Consider the following 12197-nt stretch of genomic DNA (forward strand, 5'->3'; position numbering starts at 1 on the left):
AGAGAGGAGGGCAGGGCTGAGTGTTTTTATATACCTTTTATTTGTATTCACTCAGCCATGCCACACCTTGGGGACACCTGCGTCAAGCCAGACACAGGGCTAGGCACCTGGCAAAATGGATTCATGAATAATTCATAAGCCCTTTATTGAAGGCCAGGTAGTTTGCTGTGTTCTGGAGACAGAAAGATAAGATAGCAGAGACAGGCATATAAGCCAGTAACTGTGGCACACTGGGATAAGTATGATAAAAATGGTGAGTTAGTGTGCCTTCAAGGAGTGTAAAATCTTTATGGGTGTGAGTGTGAGTGTGTGTGTGCACAAATTGGTGTGTGTGCGATTATGGATGCTGGGGCTTGGTCATGCTGTGGGTGGAGCATATATTCCATCATGTCCAAAGGTGTGTTACGGACTAAGAAAGGGTGGGACGTCCTGTCCCGGAGAAGAAAAAAAAAAAAAAGCCGGGCCATTTCGTTGATTAACCTCTGTATAATGTCCCAGGTAGGGACCATTTCTTTAGGAAGCTGCCTTGTGCACAGACGCTGCGAAGGTGTCTTGGGTATCTCATTTCATTCTCACATCTTACCAGGCCGGTGCTATTGTTATCCCTATTTTACACTTGAGGAAACTAAGGCAAAGAGAGGCAAGTCACAACATCACAGAGAGAGTGACTGAGCTGTGACTCAGCCTGTTTACGCCTAATCCCAAAACTCTGCCTCTTTTTAATACCCAAGATGTGGGGCTTTGAGTGAATGAAATTTCCAGTCAGATGTGACTTCCATCTCATTTCAGAGCTCTCTGGGATCCTTCCCCTTAGCCTCATTTTTCTCCCCCTGGTGCCTGCAGACATCTTCACCCCTTTAGGCCTTGGTGGAGGGGAGGGACCCAGCAGGAAGGGGAAGGACAGCAGGCGGGGCAGTGGGCACTCAATAAATATTTGTGGTTGAAAGTATGTCAGTGAGAGATGGAGAGGGAGGGCAGGGGTGAATCGGGTGAGGCCTGCACAGTTCTTAGGTTCTGCTGGATGCAGGGCCCTAGACAGTGCAGGAAAAAGCCGGGGAAAGGAAGCCATAAGCCCTGCCTCTGGGGCCTGCAGGCTGGGAGGCAGCCATCTGCCCAGAAAGAATCCCTCCTTCTTGAAGGGTTGCTGTGGAGTCAGGAGGGAGAGAACACCTAGGAGAGGAGAGGAGTCGGGGAAGGCTCCCCAGCACAGCGGGAGGAGATTCAACACCCACCAAGCACTATGCACTTGACCTTGTAGTCACATTATGTGCTACACCCTAAAACTGGGTGCTTTATAGACACTCTCTCATTTAATACTGACAAGTCCAGGGAGGTGGGCAGTATTATTCCCATTTTTTTAGATGAGGAAATTAAGGCTTGGCAAGAGGAAATAATTTGAGCAAAGGAACATACATATTTATTTATTTATTTATTAAATTAAAACATAACCACTGGGCGTGGTGGCTCACGCCTGTAATCCCAGCACTTTGGGAAGCCAAGGCAGGCATTGAGGGGTCTGGGACGGAGCCCAAACAAGGTTGTTTAAAAGAGCCCCTCACTTGAGGCCAGGAGTTCAAGACCAGCCTGGCCATCATGGTGAAACCCCCATCTCTACTAAAAATACAAAAATCAGCCAGGCGTGGTGGCGCATGCCTGTAGTCCCAGCTACGTGGGAGGCTGAGGCAGGAGAATCACCTCAGGAGGCCGAGGCTGCAGTGAGCCGAGATCACGCCACTGCATTCCAGCCTGGGCCACAGAGTGAGACACAGTCCCAAAGAAAAAAAAAAAACAAACAGTAATAACGTTTGTATATATTTATGTGCCAGACTTTTTACAAATGAATCTAAATCAAATGATTCTGCTTTAAATTATTTAATTCTCACAACACACCTTGGAAGTAGGTATCATGATTACTCTTATTTTATGGATGAGGAAACTGAGGCCCAGAGAGTTAAGTAACTGCCTCAACCTCGGACAGACAGCAAGTGGTGAAACTGGGACTCAAAAATCATCCCCCGCCCCCCCTGCCCCCCCAACCCCCGCCACGCTCCAACGAAAAGCCAGGGCATCTCAGGTTAGCAGCTGAGTCACAAACTGAGTGTGTTTGATTTCAAAGCTCTTTTTTCCATTATACTTTAAGTAGGGATCAGGCAAAGACCTCCCAGGGTCGGGGGCAGCTGGTGGGAGCCCAGAGGGCAGAGCAGCAGTCATTGGAGGACAATTTGTCAGGCGTGCAGGAGGGAGGGATCCAGGGCCACTCCTACTCGGGAGAGAGGCAGGGAGGTAAACAGGTTAATGAGCCCCAGAGAGTGAATCACCGGGAGCGGGAGCGTGGTGAGTGACTCCTACCGAGGAGATTGGTTGATGAGTTAGAGGAACCCAAGTGAGGCAGAGCTGCCCAGGACTGCCTACCTGCTGAGGGTCGCCACCAGCAGAGAGGAGGAAAGTGGACACGCAGGACTCTGTGCTGCTTTCTAACTTCAAGGAAAGGGGACAAAGCACTGAAGACCTTTCATGCTAAGCAAGGAAGTGCTAAGTCCAAAGGGAAGGGTTGGCCACTGCAGCCCCTTTCTCTCTGGTCAACAAAGGGCTTCTTCACTGAAAGGAGAGGGCCAGTCATACCTACAGTCATGGAAAACAGCCCACAGACATATTTTTCCTCCAGTCCCAGGAACGGTTTAGGCTGGACCTAAGAACTTGGGGTTCTTGAACAATGAAGGAGGTCATGGTAGCTTCTTTCCTGGAAATGGCACAGCAGGAGGCCAGGAGTGGGTGAAGCAAGGGGCAATTTCCCAGAGAGAGCTCCTGTGGGGAGGGTGGGAAAGCCCTGAGCTAGGGAGGCCATCCCTGCCTGCGGTCCCCTGACGGGGCGGGCAGACCCTGCACTCCCTGGGCAGTCTGGACACCAGGCTTTGCTCAGCAGGGCTGGCAGGAAAAAAGCCTGGACTCTTAAGAGTTGACTCCCCTCTAACCCTGCCACGGTGGTTGGATCCTTCTCATGTCAGGAACCTTGCTACCTTTGTGGCAGATGCTATTAAAAAATTCTTCCTGGCCAGGCACTGTGGCTCACGTCTGTAATCCCAGAACTTTGGGAGGCCAAGGTGGGCAGATCCCTTGAGCTCAGTAGTTCAAGAGCAGCCTGGGCAACATAGTAAAACCCCATCTGTACAAAAATACAAAAAAATAAAAATAAAAAATTAGCCGGGCGTGGTGGTGTGCACCTGTGGGGAGGGATGAGAATCACTTGAACCCAGGAGGTGGAGGTTGCAGTTAGCTGAGATAGCGCCACTACACTTCAGCCTGGGCGACAGAGCGAGACTCTGTCGCAATAAATAAATAAAAATAAAAATAAATAAGAAAGCTCTTCTTTAGGTAAAGCTACAGTTTACCTTGTGATAACTTCTGCCCTCTGGTTCTGGTTCTGTGTCTTTGAAGCAACCCTAAAGACGTCTCCTCCTTCCTCTGGCTATCAGTTCAGGTGCACTGAACTCCACATATGATCTGAGAGCTCAGAACAGGCTCTAGTGGGGCGATCTCTGTTACCTGGCGTCTGTCCTCAGAGGGACTCACGGGTTTGGAGCACCTGTCTGTGAACACACTCTGGTGCGGGCTGAGCTTGTAGAGGTCGAGTGTGGGGAGGACTCCATTGGGCTTGTGTGCTCACAGCCCCCTGGGAGACAAGGCTGGAGATGCTGAGAGGTGGAGAACGGGGCTAGGGAAGGGGCCAAAGAAGGGGAAGTCAAGGCTTCTAGGTGGTCCCTGGAGGTGGGAGAGAGCACTGCGGAGAGGAAGTTGGTGCATTTCCTGTGCCCAGCTCTGCCTGGTAATCTGGGAATGCTGGCTGAGTGCTCCAGTAGGGCCTCCGTGTGGGATGGGGCATGGGCAGGTCCCACGGCTGCCAGGGTGAGCATGGGCTCTTCTGTGAGAGGAGGCCACGGGGGGTAAGAGGGAGGGAAGAGGAGGAGAGAGCAGGGTGTCAGCCTCCAAGTCTCCCAGGGTCCTTGCACACTGCTGGTCTGTCCTGGACACAGAAGAGGGGCTAGAGGGGAGAGGGCCAGCTGCAGAGAAAGGAGATTTTGCTGCCTGATCCCAGATGCTTCATAGCTGGGAGGCAGGCACAGTGGAAAAAGCAGGGGCCATGGAGTGAATAGGCCTGGGTTCACATCTTGGCTCCAGTCCTTCCTGGCTGAGTGACCCTAGGGAACTTGCCTAGTTGATAGGCCTCAGTTTCCTCAACTGTAAAATGGGGAAAATAATGCCTGACCGATGGAATTGTGTAAGGGTTGACTCACCCTCCAATGCAGGGTTGACTCACCCTCCAATGTAGGGCTGCCTGCCAGAGCAGATGGGAGTGAGGGCAGTGAGCATGACCTGAGAAGGATGTCAAGGCTAGAAGGGCTGGACTGTCTGGAGGAACCCACTGTGGGCATTCATTATCCCTTCCCTCTAGCCACTGGTCTCCTCAAAACAAGATGAGATGTCTTCAGTGTGCTTTCTGTTTAGTGGTCAATTCTCTTAGCTCTAGGTGTCATCTCAAAGGCTCTGCCTCCTGCTATAGGAATTTCTAGTATTACGGGGTCAGGGAGGGAGTTTTTGTTTTGTTTTTTTTTTTTTTTTGAGATGGAGTCTCGCTCTGTCCCCCAGGCTGGAGTGCAGTGGCGCAATCTCAGCTCACGGCAAGCTCCGCCTCCCGGGTTCACGCCATTCTCCTGCCTCAGCCTCCAGAGTAGCTGGGACTACAGGTGCCCGCCACCATGCCCGGCTAATTTTTTGTACTTTTTTAGTAGAGATGGGGTTTCGCTGTGTTAGCCAGGATGGTCTCAATTTCCTGACCTCGTGATCCGCCCGCCTCGGCCTCCCAAAGTGCTGGGATTACAGGCGTGAGCCACCGCGCCTGGCCATTCCGTCTTACCTTATGCCAAAAAAGAGGAGCAGTAGACCTTTTGGGAGAGTGAAGGCAAGGCCCTATGGAGGCCTTGTCACAGGTGTGTGTGTGTGGGATAAAGGGCTGGGAGCCCAGGCTGTGCTCAGTGAGGGGCTCATCAGTGAGGCCAGGCAGGAGGGAGGTGCATAGGGTGGCAGAAGGGAGGTGCATAGGGTGGCAGGAGGGAGGTGCATAGGGTGGCAGGAGGGAGGTGCATAGGGTGGCAGGAGGGAGGTGCATAGGGTGGCAGGAGGGAGGTGCATAGGGTGGCAGCATGGAGGAGAAAGCCGGGCACAGAGATGGCATGGGGGCTCCCCAGGGGAGAGGAGTGTGGCCAGAGAAGTGACAACCAGATTGAAGTGGTGATGAGAGAGAGGGAGGAGCAGGAGGCAGAAGGGACTTGAGCCAGCTTGGGGAAGGAGTGGAAAGGGAGGCCCAGCCAGGATATGGTGGAAATAACTCCAGGCAAGTGGGGGATCTGGATTCTTCCTGTGTGACCTTGAGAAAGGCAATTCGCTTTCCTGGGCTCCTGGCTCCTCTGTGTCTTCCTAATAGTCGATGGTCTCTTCACTTTGTGTCACTGAGTATTTTCTCACTTAACCCTCCAACAGCTTCACGTGGTAGGCAGATCTAGTGTTATGCCCATTTTACAGATAAGGAACTCAGACTGAGATTCAGAAAGGCTGGATCACTTACTCAGAGTTACATAAACAGAAAGTGTGTGGCTGAAACACCAGGCCCTACATCTCAGAGAGATTCTGGCTTGGGTGCTCTTTCTGGGGCACCATGTGGCCCTCCTAAAATAGCCAGAGGTAGCAGGGACAGACCAGAGGGCAGTGTGGTGGTTGGAGTGCTGTCTGACCCATTTGCTAGCTGTGCCAACTGGAATAAGTCATCATGCCTCAGGTTTTTCACCTGGGAAAGAGAATGACAATTGTGTTAGCTAACAGTGGCTAACGGTATACTGCGTTACACTGAAGATTAAATCATGTTAAATAAGTTTTAGCCTAAAGTTGCCTCTTTACATTTTTGAAGTTTGGCCTAAAGGTTTCTTCGTGCATAGTGAACTGCTACCTAACTAGATATGTAAACACACTATAACCTACCTTTATAGCAATCACAGAGTTTTGGCCAACGAAAGGCAGCCCACTGTTCAAACCTTGTCCAAATAAGGCAAACGCCGGGGGTGTAACCAATCCGGGTGTTTCTGTACCTCACTTCCGTTTTCTGTGGGTCACTTGCCTTTTCCTGTCCACGAATATTATCTAATCATGCAGGAGCCCCCAGAGTCACTCTGAACCTATTCTGGTTGCAGGGGGCACTCGATTCAAGGTTCATTGTTTGCTCAGTGAAACTCAAGTTAAATTTAATTTGTTTAAAGTTTTTCTTTTTTCTTTTTTTTTTTTTTGAGACGGAGTGTCGCTCTGTCACCCAGGCTGGAGTGCAGTGGCGTGATCTCTGCTCACTGCAAGCTCTGCCTCCCGGGCTCACGCCATTCTCCTGCCTCAGCCTCTCTGAGTAGCTGGGACTACAGGCGCCCGCCACCACGCCCGGCTAATTTTTTGTATTTTTAGTAGAGACGGGGTTTCACCGTGGTCTCGATCTCCTGACCTCGTGATCCACCCGCCTCGGCCTCCCAAAGTGCTGGGATTACAAGCGTGAGCCACCGTGCCCGGCTAAAGTTTTTCTTTTAACAATTAAATAATGTACATTCTAATACCACAGTGCCTGGCTCATAATAAGTGCTCGATAAATGCTAGCTATGCTTGCCATTCTTTTAATTATTAATAACAAGCAAGTCTCTTAGAATGCCAAACACACCTTCGACCAGAGCTACATTTTCTCCTGTGAGAAGTTTAGGGGCTGCCAGAGCTGATGCCTAAGGCCCAGCCAGCTAGACTTCTCTGGTAGAGATGGAAATAGAGCTGAATGGAAGAGGAAGTGAAGATCTGGACTAGACAGTGGTTAATGTAGCTGCACGTTAGGACCACGTGGGGGCTCTTTTAAACAACCTTGTTCTGGCTCCGTCCCAGACCCATTAAATCTGAATCTGGCAAGTAAGACCCTGCACTGGTATTTTTTTTCTTTAAGTGAGGCATAATTGACATACAATAAAATGAACAAATCTTGAGTGCCCACTCAGGTTTGACAGTCGAGATATTGAACACTCCCACTACCCGGTGCCCCCTTTCCATCAATTCCTTTTCCTCTCCCACTATCATTTTCTGATGCTATCACTATTAACTAGTTTTGTCTGTTCATAGAATTCATATAAATGGGATCATACAGTATGTATTTTCTTGTATGTGTGTCTGACTTATTTTGCTTAACGTTTCTGGAATTCTTCCCTGTTTTTTTGCATGTATCAGTTCCTTTTTATTGCTGAGTGGTTTTGATGAGCCTATTCTGGTTGAGGGGCTGCCTGATTTGAGCATCGTTCCTTGCTCAAGTCAACTCTGCTAAATTTAATTTTGCCTAACGTTCTTGTTTTAACAATTAAATAATGCAAATTCTAATACCATAGTTCCTGGCTCATAGTAAGTGCTCAATAAATGCTAGCTATGATTGCCATTCTTTTTTATTTTTTTAAGACAGGGTCTTGCTCTGTTGCCCAGGCTGGAGTGCAGTCACACGATCACGGCTCACTGTAGCCTCAAACTCCCAGGATCAGGCAATTCTCCTGCCTCAGTCTTCTGAGTAGCTGGGACTACAGGTGTGCACCACCACATCTGGCTAATTTTTGTATTTTTTGTAGATACAAGGTTTCGTCGTGTTGCCCAGGCTGGTCTCAAACTTCTGAGCTCAAGTGATCCACCCACTTGGCCTTCCAAAGTTCTGGAATTACAGGTGTGAGCCACCATGCCCCGCGGATTGCCATTCTTTTAATTAGCAGTAATGAGCAAGTTTTATAGAATGCCAAACACACACCTTCAATACACCTTTGAGTTGCTTCAGGCTTTTTGGCTATTATAAATAAAATGGCTATGAACATTCATGTACAAATCTTTTTTTTTTTTTTTTTTTTTTTGAGATGGAGTTTCGCTCTGGTTGCCCAGGCTGGAGTGCAATGGCGAGATCTCAGCTCACTGCAACCTCTGCCTCCCGGGTTCAAGCGATTCTTCTGCCTCAGCCTCCCGAGTAGCTGGGATTACAGGCATGTGCTACCACGCCCGGCTAATTTTGCATTTTTAGTAGAGACAGGGTTTCTCCATGTTGGTCAGTCTGGTCTCGAACTCTTGACCTCAGTGATCCACCCGCCTTGCCTTCCCAAAGTGCTGGGATTACAGGTGTGAGCCACTGCACCCAGCCTCATGTACAAATCTTTATGTTTGTCTTGCTCTTGTGTAGCAGCTAGGAGTGGACCTGGTAAAATATTCAGAAATGAAATGACTGGGTCATAAAGTAGATATGCATGTTTAAAATTATAAGCAATTACTAACTGGTCCTCCAAAGCAGTGGTACCATTTTATACTCCCATTAGCAGCTTAGAAGAATTCCAGTTGCTCTCTGCATCCTCACCAACACTTGGTATTGTCAGTCTTTTTAATTTTAACCTTTCTAATGGTACCTTCTTATGGATTTAATTAGCATTTCCCTGAGGACTAATTATGTTGGGTAGCTTTTCAGGTGTTTAGTGACCATTTGTATATGTTTTTTGGTCATTTAAAAATTTTTTTAATTGTTAATTTACAAGAATTCTTTATATATCAAGATGATCTTTTCATTAGGTATTTTTCCTTTAAAAAACAGCTTTATTGAGATATAATTCACATACCATACAATTTACCTACTTAAAATTCAATCGTTTTAAAAATATTTCACAGAATCATGCAATTATTACTACAATCAATTTTAGAACATTTTCATCACCCCCAAAAGAAACTCCATACCCATTTGCAGGCATTCATCTTTCCCTCCCATCTACCTAACCCCTAGCCCTGCACGACCACTAATCTACTTTCTGTCTATAGATTTGCTTATTCTGGATATTTCCTATAAATAGAATCATGCTATATGTCATCTTCTGTGAATGGCTTCTTTCATTTAGTATAATGTTTTCAAGCATCATCCATGTTGTAGCATAGATCAGTACTTAATTCCTTTTTATCTGCCAAATATTATTCCAGTGTATGGATCCACCACATTTTATTTGTATGTTCATCAATTGATGGACATTTGGGTTATTTCTACTTTTTGGCTATTAGGAATAATACTGGTATGAACAGTTGTGCATTTGTGTGTGTGTGGTTGGGGGGCATATGCTTTCATTTCTCTTGGGAGTGGAATAGATGGGTTATATGGTAACTCTATATCTAACTTTTTGAGGAACTTCCAGATTGTTTTCCAAAGTGATTGTATCATTTTATATTCTCACTAGCTGTGTACAGGGTCAGAATCTTTTAAAAATGTAGTTCTGATCGGCTGGGCATGGTGGCTCACGCCTGTAACCCCAACACTTTGGGAGGCCGAGGCAGGCGGATCACGAGGTCAGGAGATCGAGACCATCCTGGCTAACACGGTGAAACCCCATCTCTACTAAAAATACAAAAAATTGGCCGGGCGTGGTGGCGGGCGCCTGTAGTCCCAGCTACTCCGGAGGCTGAGGCAGGAGAATGGCGTGAACCCGGGAGGCAGAGCTTGTGAGCCAAGATCACGCCACTGCAGTCCATCCTGGGCAACTGAGACTCCGTCTCAAAAAAAAAAAAAAAAAAAAAGTGTAGGTCTGTTCATAAAGTGCCTACTACATAGGGTTGTTGTAGGGATTATTTGTTAGATATTTTTCTTACAAGATAGTTTTGCCTACCCCAAGGTCAGGAAGCTATCTTCCATCTTCTAGAGTGTTTATGGTTCTGAACTTCATGTTTATGTTATGATCCATCTTGAATTAATGTTTGCCTGTATAGTATAAGGTAGAGATTGAGGGTCATTTTTTTTTTCCAATACAGTATTCAGTTGTTCTAGCAGAATCTGCTAACAAATTTTATTTTCTACACTGAATTGAATTGGTGTTTTGGCCAAAAATCAGTTGACCATCTATGCATAAGTTTATTTCCGGACTCTATTCTGTTCCATTGATCTATTGTCTGTCCTTACCAGGAACCACATTGTTTTGATTACTGTGGCTCTATAGTAAATACTAAAGTCAGGAGGTATACATTTTCCAACTCGACTCTTCTTTTCTAAAATTTTCTGGCTATTCTAGATTGTTTGCATTTCCAAATAAATCTTAGAACCAGTATGTCAATTTCTTTAAAAATATCTGCTGGGGCCGGGTGCAGTGGTTCATGCCTGCAATCCCAGCACTTTAGGAGGCTGAGGCTGGTGACTGCTTGGGCTCAGGAGTTGGAGTCCAGCCTGGGCAACCTGGTGAAACCCCCTCTCTACAAAAAATATAAAAATTAGCTTGGTGTGGTGGTGGCACACTTTTGGTCTCAGCTACTAGGGAGGCTGAGACGGGAGGATTGCTTGAGCCCAGGAGGAGGCTGCAGTGAGCGGTGATTGTGTCACTGCACTCCAGCTTGGGTGACAGAGCAAGATCCTGTCCAAAAAAAAAAAAAAAAAGCTGGAATTTTGATAGGGATTCTGTTGAATCCATGTGTGTGTGTATATATATATATATCCACTTATTCTGATCTTTGATCTATTTCAGCAGGGATTTCAATATATTTTTCAGTCTTGCACATCTTTTGTTACATTTATTTCTATGTATTTGATGTTGTTTATGTTATTTAATATTGCTGTTGTATTTCTGGTTTTCCAGTTTTCTGTTGCCAGCATGTAGAAATGCAATTAATTTTTTTTGAGACGGAAATGCAATTAATTTTTTTTTTTTTTTGAGATAGAGTCTCGCTCTGTCGCCCAGACTGGAGTGTAGTGGCGCGATCTCGGCTCACTGCAAGCTCCGTCTCCCAGGTTCACACCATTCTCCTGCCTCAGCCTCCCGAGTAGCTGGGACTACAGGCGCCCGCCACCAAGCCCGGCTAATTTTTTTGTATTTTTTTTTAGTAAAGACGGGGTTTCACCGTGTTAGCCAGGGTGGTCTCGATCCCTTGACCCCGTGATCTGCCCACCTCGGCCTCCCAAAGTGCTGGGATTACAGGCATAAGCCACCACACCCGGCCTAAATGCAATTAATTTTTTTGTGTGTATTTGTTTTGTACCCTGCAACCTTGTTCAGTTTATTAGTTCTGCATTTGTTTGGTTTTGGTAGATTACATGCCTAAGGCCCTGCTACTCTGGACTTTCATGATGGAGATGGTAATAGGAGCTGTATTAAGAAGGAATTTAGGGATTTACAGTGAGCTGTGTTTAATTTGTGGTGTTTAGGCCGCACCCGAAACACATTAGAACAGTCTTTGGAGGAGGGAGGCGGGGTGGGTGTGGCATCCTGTATTTTTAGAGTTGGAGATTCTAAAAGTGCAGTTGTGAACTCTTGATTTCGGTGCCAAGCGGCTCTCAAGCCGAAAGGCCACCGACACTCGCCTAGCGGGGATCAGGGCGGGATGACCTGGGCACCGCGGTCACGCCAAGGCCGAGGTCCCCTCCCTTCCCCTCTTTGGGAAAGGGCAGACAAGTTCCGGGTTCCCTTCCAGGTCCGGGCGAGGGGGAGGAGAGCGCCCCACAGACGACAGGCGCCTCCTGCCTCTCTCCTTCAATAAACAGTCCACAGTGTCCCGGCTGGGCTCGCCGCGGCCTCCGCCTTCCCAGCGGACACACCTGTTTACCCTTCACCGCTGGCCGGCCGGGAGGCGCCACGACGACCCCAGCCCCGCCCAGGCTTCTCCGGGATGGACCGGCCTCCCCGGGCACAGATGAGGACCCTGATCCCCGGAGGGGCCAGACACAGATGAGGACCCTGATCCCCGGAGGGGCCGGACACTCGCTCCAGGGCTCCTGTCCTGACCCTCTTCCCCTCGCCCCTTCAGGTATCCGGAAATTAAAGAGGAGCTGGAGGAGCTGGACCGCATCACCGAGCAGACGCTCTTTGACCTGTACAAATACAACTCCTTCACCACTCTCGTGGCCGGCTCCCGCGGCCGTCGCGACCTGCGGGGGACTCTGCCGCACCCCTTGCAGCGCCTGAGGGTTCAGCCCCCGCCTCACGGGGCCCGTCGAGCCCGTAGCGTGGCCTCCAGCGTGCGGGACAACAATCCCCAAGTGGACTGGAAGGACTGGAAGATCGGCTTCCAGCTGGTGAGGCTCGCAGCGCCCAGGGGCCCGCCCCGCCCCTCGCCAGCCCCTGGCCCCGCCCACCCATGGGCTCCGCTCCTTT

General features: G+C 48.4%; 1 protein-coding gene across 3 annotated transcripts in view; it reads left to right on the plus strand.

Moving 5' to 3' along the window:
• The window catches only part of TNFRSF1A (TNF receptor superfamily member 1A), a 48718-nt gene that overhangs the window by 1811 nt on the left and 34710 nt on the right, over window positions 1–12197 (plus strand). For 2 of the 3 annotated variants that reach the window (XM_030804730.1, XM_030804729.1), the window contains one exon: window positions 11851–12118. In XM_030804730.1, coding sequence (XP_030660590.1) covers window positions 11851–12118 — 268 coding nt within the window. Of the gene's footprint in view, window positions 1–11850; window positions 12119–12197 lie in introns of those variants that run through there. The other variant, XM_030804731.1, reaches the window with a different exon arrangement.

Source organism: Nomascus leucogenys, chromosome 23 (assembly GCF_006542625.1).
Source record: "Nomascus leucogenys isolate Asia chromosome 23, Asia_NLE_v1, whole genome shotgun sequence".
NCBI lineage: Eukaryota > Metazoa > Chordata > Mammalia > Primates > Hylobatidae > Nomascus > Nomascus leucogenys.